Genomic DNA, 13539 nt, shown 5'->3' with positions numbered 1-13539 from the left:
AGATTGTTGCTTTTCACCTTTAGGTTGTTCTAATTTTAGTTGAAAAGCAATGTTCGTTTGTGCCTCAAATCTTATCCACTCACCAAACGAGAATAATACAACATCCATGTTGCCCGAAAACCTAATGTCTGGATTATGGGTTTTAAGTTTTTATTTATGTCTTGATTTCATACAGCCAGATGAAAACTCTCAAGCACATTCCTTTTTTATACTGTATTATAAACATAGTTTTGTTCTTAATTGTTTTGCTGGATGTTCCTCGGTTTAGGTGACATGTTTAATTCAAAATGAGATCCACTCTACTAGTCACATCCCCACTAACACAATGTTCGTGCACAAAGCGTGTGCTGTAAAGTCATGCTATAACTATCTAGCTTTTAAAGCCCATTTCCTGCTGCGCCACAAAGAGGCCAGTGTGAAATGAACAGCTTCTTCTTCTCAGTGAAGCCACAAGCTTTTTGGCTGCTTTATTGAGCCTCCGCTCTGTAAGATGCTGTGGAAGCCCACAGCAATCTTTTGAATTTTAAGGAATCTGTTTTTACTGAGCAGCCATGCTGCACTAATACCATGAGACAGCAGGGTCTTGGCTGTCCTCTTCGGATGGCAAACTGTTGAGTTTTTATACAGATCAAGTACTTACAAAGAAAGCCGTGGGCTGCTCTACTCTTGTTTGCCAACTCTTCTTTTTAAAATGGCTTGCTTGAGGCATACCTACAGGAAACATCCTCTATTAGACTCCGCTATCGCTCTGAACTGGGGACCAGTGCTGGTTTCGTGACCTCTTAGTGGGAACACTTGGGAACAGATTGATGGGTAACATATGCCCATTTTGCTTAGTGTAGTCCTCACTAACATCTTCGAGTTCAAAATATCCTTAGAAAGCTAAAATTATACTGCCTACATTCTTCTGTCGAGATGTAATTTTCTTTCTTGTCCTTTGATGTGCTTTTGCTAAAGTGAAAGTTAAAATTTTTTATATATTTTTTTTTTATTTTGGTGTTGTTTTGTGTTTCTGACCGGTTGATATACTACTTCTCAAAAGTTTGGGTTCACCCAAAAAATTAATGTTTTTCCAAGGAAACACGTTTTATTAATCAAATCAGTTGCAAAAGGAATAGAAATTATAGCCAAGGTATTGACATAGTTAGAAATAATTATTTCTTCAAACTTTTCTTTTATCAAATAACCTTCCATTTTTAGCAGCCTTGCAGACCTTTGGCATTTTAGCTTTTTTTAGGCTTAGACTTTATTGTCGTTCAGCTGCACATTCACAATGTACATTAGAGCAAAATTTCATTGCAAAGCTCCGAGTAGAAAACCAGAAGACAAAAGAGAAACATTATGAGTTTAAGTGTTGTCATTTGTTAGGAATGTAGCAGCATAATGGAAATGATTTCCAGAAACAATGATTTCCAGAACTCCGGCTGAAGGTTGGAACAGAGCCAACTCTTGCCGTGAACAGTACACAGCCAGGTTCCTTGGTACGTAGGATTGTTTTCTTTTGAATTATTTCTCTAAACACATGTTCTCTGGAGACTAAATTAAGTCCAAGGACAGACTGTCATGCCTAAAACTGTCTGTTTACTCTCTCTGTGTTTTTATATTAAATAGGGTGTATATATTGTTAACATGGATTCATATTTAAATAGCATACAGACTTGTTGATTGGGAACACTCCTCTTGATGTTGACAGGTATCTCAAATATCTCAAAAATTCCACCAGCGAATAAGAGAGATTGCTAAATATTAGGCAATGTGGCAGAAAATTGTATACGATTTTTTTCTAAACAAAACCTAAATATGTTTGATATATTTTCCATGTACTTAATCTAATATATAGTGAAGGCTGCTACTGTCAACATACATATATCACATTTTTTGTCTTTAGACCCTGCAAAGACGTGTCAAAACATAAACTTTACCAGTAAAGCATCGATCAGAATTTTGTGACCAATTTCTAGTCACTAATTTTTATGATGTTTTATAAAGGCCAAAGCAGAGCCAGCTGGCCCACTACGCAGTATTGGTAAATGCTAGGAGTGCTGTGGCCTCCATGGGGTGCCCCGACATGGGGAAAAATTCACCTTGAAGATGATTATATTAAAAGTAGTAGTTATTATTATTATTATTATTATTATTATTATTATTATTATTATTAACTCTTACAATGGAAAAGCATGGATATATTCAAATGTACAGCAATACCCTATGTTGTGCAATTATACACAGTTTTAAAGTTATTTAATGTTTAATAAATAACTCTCAATTTTATTAATGCGATTATACCTAGGGGTTGCTGTAGCTATTGGTCGCTAAAATCGTCTAATCCTAAAGTTAAACAAAACGCCTTTAAACCGATATTAATATTCCATATTAATGCTGTAATAATGCTCATAGCACTATCGAACAATGGCGGAGCGAAATGAACAAACCTTATGCTTGAAACGACCGTAATTGAATATCCGGAAACCGGAAGTTACCAGGAGCTAAATAGCATTTAGGCTAGCGGACTCTTGGCGCTAACTTTGAAAACTTTGGCTTTAGTTTTATAATGATTGGACCGGATAACATGAACAGTAGTATCCCATCAATGTATGAAACCCTTGTGGAGATAACGTTTGTTATAACCATGAAAAACACACTTGAATCATATCGGCAATGGCTTGATTCAAAGAAGCTAGTGGGAGCTACCCTTTAAACTCCATGTGTTTAAAAACACACCATGTAAACGCATTACACAAATCTTCCAAACAACCATGTAACTTTCCCTGCCAAACCTGCTGGAGCCTCGTGTGAGTTCGGTTCACTTTGGCCATCCAAGGGAGAGCAGTGAAAAGGGGAAAATGTTGGTCATTTCAGCAGCAGACATGCGGCTCTGCAGCTATGAGCTAACCGAAACATGGTTGAGGGGAGGCCGGTCCGATGTACTGTATTCCCTAGAGAATTTTGTAAACATGTCAAAATGAGCTAAACTGTCCACAACAAATGGAGTTGAAAAAGAAGAGGATAAAAAAATGGGAGAAAAAAAGGTAAAGTAAGGTTCAGTAATTAATGTATCAGTTGCATTGTGTCAGGTATTTCGCACAGTGTACTGCTAAGTTGATAACTAGCTTCTGAGCTATTAGCCTTTACAATGTAGAGGTCTGTTTATATTGTGTGGTAACTGTGTTTTATATGTCTTTAGCTGGGCATCAGCTAATGGAGGGGTCTTAACTGGTAGGGACCATTTGTACAGGTTAAACCTACTCAATAAGTGTATACATTGGCCTAACCTACGCTTTTCTTTTTTGCTGTATTTACATTCAATTAAATTTTATTTATATAGCGCCAATTCATCAAACATGTCATCTCAAGGGACTTTCCAAAGTCAAATTATATCAGATTATACAGATTGGATCAGATTATAAAGATTGGTCAAAAAATGTCTATCTAAGGAAACCCAGTAGATTACATCAAGCCTCTTCAAGCAGCATTCACTCCTGAAGGACCGTAGAGCCACTGGGACAGGCTGCATTGGCCATGGTTTTGCAGCAATCCCTTATACTGAGCAAGCATGAACATCTGGCTATCTAATTTTTTTTCTGCTTTTAATAGTCAGTCAAAATTCTATTCCCATTTCACCCATTTATGTATCAGATTTTTACTATAGTTCATTGTGTTACAGTTCAAATTATCTGATCTGAACTTTAGGTCAGCCCACTCCTCTGACCAAAGATATGCGGCTGCCGCCTGCTCGCTCCTCCGCCTTCCTCCTCTCAAGTGGAAAGCCAGTGCATCAGCTGGGGGAGGAGGGGAGGGAAAGGCTGTTTGCTTGATGGTGTTTTCTCATTGGAGAATATGAGTATGTAGAAAGACAACGTACGTAGAAAGACAACCCGTTTTATGATCTGACCATTTTTGATCAAACCAACCCTGAGCAGGTCTTTGGGTATTAAGTTTTGACATTCACATGGCCTCATCAGTGCACAACAGATTATATTAGAACCCCAAAACCACAGCAAAATGAAAGTTGTTGTTATGACTCCTTTAAACTCTTCTTGTCACAATTGCCATGGCTGAGGAAAAAACATCCTCATAAAGCTTTAAATTTTAAGTATGCGGGGCAAGCTTTGGCCCCTCTCTCAAACACACACACACACACACACACACACACACACACACACACACACACACACACACACACACACACACACACACACACACACACACACACACACACATCCTTGTTTAAAATACAAAGTGAGGATTGTGCCTTGACTTCCATTTTTTTGCAAGCCTTTCTATGGCCTAACCCGAGCCTAAGTGACACCTTATTCCTCAACTCACCCTTGCCCAGATAAAAGTAAGGAACAAAAACAAAAGGTTCTCACTTTACAAGTAAAATGTGCAAAACATTTTCTCACTCAGCTACAAGTACACACACACAGTAACCTGTAGACATTCCACTTTGTTTTCTATTGCTTTTTAAGCAATGCAATGAAGTCTTAAATATGAAAAAAAGTCAAAAACCTTTTCATGTAAAAGCAGGCAGTTTTTTTTTTTGTGAATGTCAGTAGAATGATGGAGGATGTTTTTTTGTTTTTTGTTTTTTATTGCTGGAATGTGCTCTGAATCCCTGTCAAGGCACTGACCCTTCTATGATGCAATAGTGCCACCTTGTGGAGGCGGCACACATACATAGTTGCACTGCACAGCAGGTTAAAACAATCATGTGGGATTATTTTGTACCTTCCATTGTTGTTTTAATCTGATACCAGTATTTAATTGGCATTTTAAGATGTGCATTTATCATAGACTGGCAAAGGACCATTCTACTGCTTTAATGATTATTTTTTTGCTTTATTTCTTTTATTGTATAGCCACCAGTTTTAAAAAGATGCCTGTAGCTTACTGTTGTGCAATTACACACTGTTTTAAAGTTATTTAATGTTTAATAAATAACTCTCTGTCTGTAAGGTATTGTCCGGTGAATTTCAGCTTTAGAGCTGATATCAGGACAATAGTTGAAAGGAATGATTCGAGCACTGGCATTCTTTTAACAGCAAACTCTGCACACATGTAGAATAAATGATTGACAACTTCTCTTTAGGTTAAAGAATTTATTAACAGAAATAAAATGAACATCCAGAGAACATCACTATATAATGCTGTTTATCTGAATTAACACTATATTTCAATCAACAAATCCTCTCTACACGGCCAGTGAAACTTAACTAAAACTACTAAGCATAATGAAGATAAAAATAAGCTAAGGAACTATGTACACACAAAAGACAAAATAAAGTGGTTGATCGTCATCATCAGCATCATCAGAATAATTCAGTGAATCCTGGTTCCCTGCAGATCTCGGTTAAAGAACCAAATTTCAACTTAAAGAACATGGAATGGAGTTAAATTAGCTTAACTAATTCAGAACAACATTTGGTATGTGTTTCAACTAGGGCTATCAGTTTTAACGCGTTATTAACGTGTTAACTTTGTTAGACCATAATGCCGACAATTTTTTTTAACAACATTAATCGCGCGTTAAAACACACACACCGTTCCTAATGTTTTTTTCTCCACAGCGCTCTCCGGACTGTGTTTTATTTTTTAACCCTCGCCGCATTTCATTGTTCCAAGAATGCTAGAGACTATAGCAAAACAGACCCGCACTCACTGTTGCCAAATCCGCTTATTTTATGCAACTTTGAGCCTCTTTTTTCTAAAGTCGCTTGTAAATGTAATGAGTCGCAGGTGGCGGTTTTTTGGGCTTGTTTCTGAAAGTGAAGTTGCTTATTTGGGCTCTAAAATAAGTGACGATAAACACGAGTTATAATGAGACCTGCTTGTGCTACAGTCACTTTGAGTATAACCAGCTGAAATGTCCCTCCGCCTCAATACATGCTGGAGCACATCCTCCTCTAGAATGACATAGGAGCTGAGGGAGTAAAGGCAGAGGAAGCAACTCTGCTCATCTTTTCTGCAGGTTACGGTTTCAATAACTGGTGATAACTGCTGAAAGTAGATAATGTGGTGCTGATCACCAGTTTGAGCAGAGATTGGTTCTGAAGAATCATTCAGATGTCAGAGACGGGAAATCTTGCAAAAATCTCAAAACCTCTGAGTATAAAACGTGAGTTTAGAGTAAATAGACGACGGGGAAGAATAATGGTGATAGTTTGTGGACTAATTTTAACAGAGAAAAAGCATAAAAAAGGTGCTGGTTAAAGGAGTAGAGACAGCGCAAACTGGGGGCTCTAGATTTGCTGCATGATATAGAAATTAGCTTTTTATTCTCAGGGAATCTCTCAGCTCGCCTTCTGATTGGCTACACGTCACATTCAACAGACTGCATGCATGTTTGTCCTTGGGGAACACCACACACGCTAGGATACAATCCAACATGTTGAATATCACTGATTTGAGGTCGGAGTGGTCCCGACGTCCTTCGGAACGGACCAAATGACTATTAGCACACCACAAATATCTCTTAAGATTATTTTAGGAGCCTCCCCGATTGTTAGGTCCTGTCAGAAGAAGAAGTTCGGGGCAAAATTGGACTAATCATCCTGCCTTGGGAATCAGCTTTAAGCAGTCTCATCAGGATTCAGGGACTAAGTACTCAATTCACACCAAGCAAAAGCCTCTAACAACCCAGGACAGTGATGGGTGGGTTGATTTGGAGTGTGCCGAGGAGGATGGGCCACCAAGTACTTAACATGTGGCAGCACTCCAACTACAGATTGCTCAAGCGTAAGCTGCCAGACTAGACAAAAGCCCCATTTACACTACCCTTGTTAAACCGATCCATGCCGAGACCAGTCCGAGCTTGGATCATTTAACCAAGCCGAGCCGACCTTTTACACACCAAGCTTATCTCGGTTCCTTGGTTTCCTCGCCTCCTAGTGACGATCTGCGGTACTGCTGCTCTCTGGGATTGAAGGCAGAACCGAGCAAAACAAAACGGCGGCGCCCCTAACCTTCAGGATGTTATGCTTGATATTGTGATATTTCGGTGTTTGCGGAGAGTCAGGGGAAGAAGGCAACCGTTGGTGAATTTAGTTGAGAGAGTCGGCTTTTGGGAAGTGGATGAGACAAACAAACGTCTAATAAGGATTTACAGACACAGGAAACAACAACAGATGCTGAGGTTCATCACAATGCTAAGCAGAATCATCACTGGAAATCGTGTGGCATGGTAAGGAAGCTAGTATTATTATGAACAGGGCAGTCAAAAGTAGCCAGTCAACGGCGGCAAATCGCCATCTATAGCAGCTCCTGCCGCCACCTACTTTTCCCCGATTATACATCCCAAAAATCACCTTAGCATCTGTCTGCACTGAGAACAACATTAACGAGTGATTGGGTTCCTTGTTCCAACCGAGATGCTACTTTTCCGATCAAAACACAGACCGATGTTATGCCGAAAAGTGCTATAAATCGTGAGAGCCGACCTGAGTTTTGAAACTGCAAAGCTTTTTAAGCGGAAGATCAAACGTGCACAGCACCGCCTTCATAGACCAGTGTGATGCATTCACGAGCGTCAGAAAGCTATGGTGCATTCAGGAGCATGGGACATTTCAAACTTACAAGGAAAGAGGCATAAAACGGAATCGAACTTAACTCATACAATAATGTATTTATCCAGAAACAGTGTGGGCTTTCTTACAATACTGAATGCTCTTTAATTGTATTTCTGATATTTTTTGATTATGCACATCTGTTAGCTTTTTATTCTGAAAAATCTATAATATTACATATAATAAAATATAATATTACAGCAGCAAATTATCAAAGTTTTTCAGGGGTTGCATTTTGTGTTCGTCTCTAGAAGTGATGAGTGCAAGTGAAATTAAACCGAGATAAGAGATTTCGAAAGAGCAATATGACTGAAGTAAATTCAACATGTAAATTCAATTTCAAATTCCAACCCTGTTTTATCATAAAAATTCGACTTTGTTCGTGAAGAAATGTTACGATCGTTTTTAGAACAGATCTGTGAATAATAATAATAAGATGAATAGACCTCACCTAATCTGATCTGTTTTATGTGGTGCTAGTAATTCAAATTAAACAACTTTTATGCAAATGGAGATTACCTTACCTTGTTAAAACATGATGATAACATCATGTGAAAAAAATAATGTTTTAAGAATAATAATAAAAAACAAAGGTTGTTTTTGAAGAATTGATCATTCACATTTTTTGCCTTTTATTCAATTTGATACATGCACTCTGACTCTATTGTTTAAGTAATCACCTGTCTTGAAAGCTTCCAAAATACATCAGGGAGACTCTATTTTTCAAAATTCTTCCCTCTGGGGCTCGGGCACCGACATAAGTGCACCCTCCTACTTGATAGTGTGCGGCCTGCTACTTTAAAAAAGTTTGACTGCCCTGTATGAATGTCTGAAATTTGTCTGAATGGAGTGTGAATCAGGGCGTGCAGCCAGACACGCCAGAAAACCCGCAGACAGCTGACTGGGATGACGCGGTCTGCTCTTGCGCTCTTCGTTATCAGATAACCGGGATGAAAAAAAAACAGTCCGAGACCACACCTGGAACTGGTCTGCATTTAGCACGGTCCGGTTATGTCTAGCTCGGTTCAGGTCAGTCTGCTGACCATTTACACACGAGAGTTATCTTGGTTACCGAGCTCGGACTGGTCTCGGCTCGGTTAAAAAAGTGTAGTGTAAACGGGCCTAAAGACTCGTGGATTGGTGTCGAAACGTTTTCAGAAAAACTGAGCAGAAGTCCAGTTGCTTCTGATTAAAGCCTGTTTGCTGTTGCAATGACCCGAATAACCGAGAATTTGCACAGGCATAGGCCTTTACGGAAACATTAAACACCCAGTGAATTTGTGTTATTTTTCCTAATAAACTATTGAGACTGATTACATTAAACGGACGACTAGATACATTTTGAGTTTAAAGAATGGGCTTGCCCTTTTCTACATTGATTTTATTTAAAAAATCTGAATTTTGAAAAAATATCTAACTTATTTTGTTGGGTCGTGGGCTTAGACAGCCTAATCAAAACAGAAAAAATATGTTCCATATTCATTTAAACTAAGAAGAACTCCTCATTTTGTTGACCTGGATTATTAAGATACATCAGGAAATGTTCCACACTCATTTATTTCCTTGTATCTGTCAGTTTTATCTCAGTTTTTCTGATGTTAATGAGTCTTGCTGCACTTTAATTTAAATTTTTTTATAATTTTTTTTATTCTTGTGTATGAACATTTGTTTTCTCCCAGGTAGGAACTTTAATGTCGCTGTCACACATTGACGCATTTCAAATAAACAAACTGTGCTTAGTCTGGCGGGAGGGTTGTAATAATGTGCTGGGGGAAACCCTGGACCTTTGTAACAAAATGTTGGAGAACCACCACTCCAGCTTATCCGCTCTAGATTTTCGGTTCTGAGCCTGTAAAGAAAGCAAGGGTGTTCTTCTACAAATGCAACAGAATAATGGATTATACACTGTATACGACCTGACAGCTGCAAATGAAAGGTGGAAATGTTACATTTTGGAGATATCATATGCTACTGCTACAGTTGATAACTAATTAGCTTCTTGCAATTATCCCACTCTGTCTCCGTGTGGAATTCTTGCTTTATATGGCAGCATTGTCACTGTTACTGTTTATTACATTTGTGCCAGCACTGAAATATTTATTGCATATTTTTGTATACTGTGCTAATTTTTGTGGTAGTGTTCGTGGGACTTGGGAGGGTTTCTGCACCAATTATTTATTTTTGTTTTGCACTTTATTACATCATTGGTTATGCAGTATATGCTTGTTCCGTGAAATTCCATTGTTACATTTATCATGACAATGACAATAAAGGATTGATTGAGTTGAAATGTATTTTTGCTATAAATTTCCTCTTTGTTTGCTGTTTTTCCATGTTTTGAACTGATCTATTTGTCTCGTCAGCCTGGTGCTTTTCTGAGAATCTACAACTTGCGAGCCATCCCAGGATCCAGCAAAGTGCCGGGCCTCACAAGCAGCCAGCCAGTGGAAGTGGATCACCTGGCTTTTCATCTTCATGGCGGGACATCTTACGGAAGGGGCATCCGGGTTCTTCCAGAAAACACCCCAGATGTGCAAGAGCTCAAGAGGTATGTTAGCACATATAGATGAAGCAGGCATACCTTATAACCACTGGAACCAAAGTCTTTATATACGAATACATTTCTCAGTTGCTTATCAACTAGAAAGTATTTAGTAGTTGACAGGAAAATCTGTCAGGAACTGTTGCATTCTTTAAATTAGGACTGAAAACATTTGTTGGAAGCAGCTTTTGGTCAAATAATGTAATGAAATGTTTGCCTACAAGCTCTAACTTCGTTCTGGTCTTTGCAACCGGAGCTTTTCAGAGGAACCAGACTGACAGGTCGGGTAGTTAACATCCCCAAACTGTCCCAATTCTGCCCCCGGGACAATCTCATCCATATGTTGTTCAGATACATTAAAGTGCCCTAAACCGTGCTATGACTGCAGTCACATAGCTATAATCCTGCTCAACTCAGGATTCAACTATACTGTCATAATAATTAGACTTATTCTCATTCTATAATAGTTGTGGCTGGAACAAAACAAGAGCAGTTTCTGAGTGTGATTGCTGTCTGTAATTATTTTATTGTGGAACATCTTGACTTGTCTTAAAGATCTAAAGTACTCCACAAAGTGTGTGGACAGACTTCCTCATCGAGGTATGGGAGGCATATTCACATCATTACAATGATCTGCATTAAGTCAGAATTTAGCTCAATACAGCAGTCAGCAGCAGACAGTGCTGTTGAAATTGATAAACATTGGAGAACTAAATAGGTACGATCAGAAAAACTCTATTTTCAGCCAGTTTCTTTAATGAGTCGCTGATGTCACCCAAGAAGCTGTTGTTTTGCTGTCATTCACTAAAAATATCCCCTGATAGGCGTCTCTCTGAATGTCTGACAGCACCGCTGCCATGGTTATTTGGACACTTGGCGGGTGCCTTTCAGGTATTTATACTGATTTACATAGAAATATGTAATTAGGGGTGAGGACAGGGTAGCCCAAGGTACACGTGCAGGGACATTCAATGCCACGCAAATTGGGATTTATCAAGGCAACACATCCTGTGACTCGTCTACGCACGGTTTCATATAGCTCAATTTCTTTGTGCTGCAAGTTTCGGGATGTCTCACTACCACCAACGTTTAGTATGAAAGCTGCACAACTCTAGCCTCGTGAGACCATCCTGATCTCGCGAGCTTTCAAGGTTTCACTCGCAGGTCAGTCTGGCTACTTTCCGTTAAAGAAAATTTGGAGCCGTTCACCAAACGAACGTCCAATCAGCATTGGATTTGAGGCGGGTTGAGGTGTGAGGCAACGAGAAGCGCAACAGTTCAGTCTAAAGAACATGGCGGCTTCAGCCGATGAAACTAGCGTTAGTGTGGCTATCGAGCAAGTTTTATCGGAATTACAGAGTATTTCTTTGCTGAGCTAACGAGCATTTACCTGCAGCAGCAAGAGTAGCTTGGCTTGTGGTTGTGTTTTCGTCGTCGCTCGTAACAGAGCAACGACAAATCTGATTGGTTTATTTGGCCCGTCTATCACCAACATAGGCCAATCAGCTAACCAGTATTTTCGCCCCTTCCCAAAATTACTTCAACGGAAGGTTTCCAGTAACCTGACGCCGCCAGATAGATTTGCTTCGCATATCCATCTGGAAACCTTCCGTTGAAGTAATTTTGGGAAGGGGCGAAAATACTGGTTAGCTGATTGGCCTATGTTGGTGATAGATGGGCCAAATAAACCAATCAGATCAATGAAGCATATGACATACTCGTCAACATGCTTCGTCGTCGCTCTGTTACGAGCGACGACGAAAACACAACCACAAGCTAAGCTAATTCCCTTTCTGTCTTTTGATACCCTTTAAAGCAGAGGTATTCATGCAGGCGGGTCATGACATCGAGTTCCAGTTGAAATATATGCTTGACAAAGAAAAATGACTTGGTAAACCTAAACCCACTTTCTAACCTAGATTTGTGGGTATTCCTGGGGTCAGTGTTCTCATGCTTGTGCCCAAGCTTTAACCTGTGCACTGGTGTGTAAAGATGTTGCTTCAGAATTTCTACATGATATTCTTTCCTCAAGAATCTGTGTAAATGATGCTAGATAAATAAACCTGCTTGCTTTTATCCTGTTTATGTGCTTTTAGAATCATGGAGGCATTCTCAGATGATGAAGAGGATGATGTCTCTGAAATGAACGATTCAGAGCTGTTGGAGGTCTGGTCTACTCCGCCAGAGTTTTTGGGTATGAAAGAGTTATTCAAGTCAGACTTTAGCCCCAGTTCCACTGGCTTATAACGTCTGCGCACCACTCACTTTCAAGTGTTTCAGGAGCAGTTTTTTTCATGGCCAGCCGGGTTCGTGTGGCTCTGCTAAAGACCAGGGTCAAACCGCGCTGACTGGTGAGGAGTTTTAAGTGAACACCCCTCTTTTCAGTGATTGGCTGCGGGGCGAGGAGAAACAAGAATGCTTTCTCTGAGGAAGTCCAGAAAAACTGAAGAGCGACAACATTATTATTAAGGACCACTATGAACAGAGTGGGTCAAACCAAAATTTTATTATATTCAAACCACAAACCACACCTGAAGGGTAAAACAAGAAAGGGGACAATTCACCTTTATATACCCAGAGAACTCAGCAGAGTGAGAAAAATAGAAAAAAATAGTCACGCTAACTGTAAGCTTTGTCAAAAAGGAAAGTTTTAAGCCTATTCTTAAAAGTAGACAGGGTGTCTGCCTCACGGACCAAAACTGGGAGTTGGTTCCACTGGAGAGGAGCCTGATAACTAAAGGATCTGCCTCCTATTCTACGTTTAGAGACTTTAGGAACCACCAGCAGACCTGCAGTCTGAGAGCGAAGTGCTCTGTTAGGAATATACTGGGTAATCAGAGCTCTGATATCTGATGGAGCTTGATTATTAAGGGCTTTATATGTGAGAAGGAGCGTTTAAAATTATATTCTTGATTTAACAGGAAACCGATGAAGGGAAGCTAAAGTTGGAGAAATATATCTTATATATCTTATATCTTGTTGATTTTCATCAGAACTTTGTAGCAGTATTTTGGATCAGCTGAAGGCTTCGAGCTGCATTTTGTAGACTTCCTGATAGTAAATGGCTTATGGCTTATACTTGTATAACGCTTTAACTAGTCTTGACGACCTCCAAAGCGCTTCACACTACAGTTCAGTCATTCACCCATTCACACACACACATTCACACCCTGACAGTGGTGAGCTATGTTAGTAGCTACAGCTGCCCTGGGGCAGACTGACAGAGGCGATAGTAAAGTATTATAATAGTCCAGCCTTGAAGCAACAAATGCATTGACTAGTTTTTTAGCATCACCATCATCCAGGGGTGAAAAAAAGGAAACCCTGGAAACCTGTTTAATATAAGATCTTGGTAAAAAATAAGACCAAGATGTTTTGCTTTATTAGCAGAGGCCAATTTAATGCCATCCAGATTAAGTGATTGATTAAAAAGTT

General features: G+C 39.4%; 1 protein-coding gene across 2 annotated transcripts in view; it reads left to right on the top strand.

Annotated features, from left to right (window-relative positions):
- The window catches only part of pot1 (protection of telomeres 1 homolog), an 86715-nt gene that overhangs the window by 58076 nt on the left and 15100 nt on the right, over window positions 1-13539 (top strand). For both annotated transcript variants that reach the window (XM_012874949.3, XM_012874948.3), the window contains exons 11-12: window positions 9926-10110; window positions 12201-12298. In XM_012874949.3, coding sequence (XP_012730403.2) covers window positions 9926-10110; window positions 12201-12298 — 283 coding nt within the window. The remainder of the gene's footprint in view (window positions 1-9925; window positions 10111-12200; window positions 12299-13539) is intronic.

Source organism: Fundulus heteroclitus, chromosome 2 (assembly GCF_011125445.2).
Source record: "Fundulus heteroclitus isolate FHET01 chromosome 2, MU-UCD_Fhet_4.1, whole genome shotgun sequence".
NCBI lineage: Eukaryota > Metazoa > Chordata > Actinopteri > Cyprinodontiformes > Fundulidae > Fundulus > Fundulus heteroclitus.
Note: the sequence above shows the minus strand (reverse complement) of the source record. Positions and strands in the feature narration are given on the sequence as shown.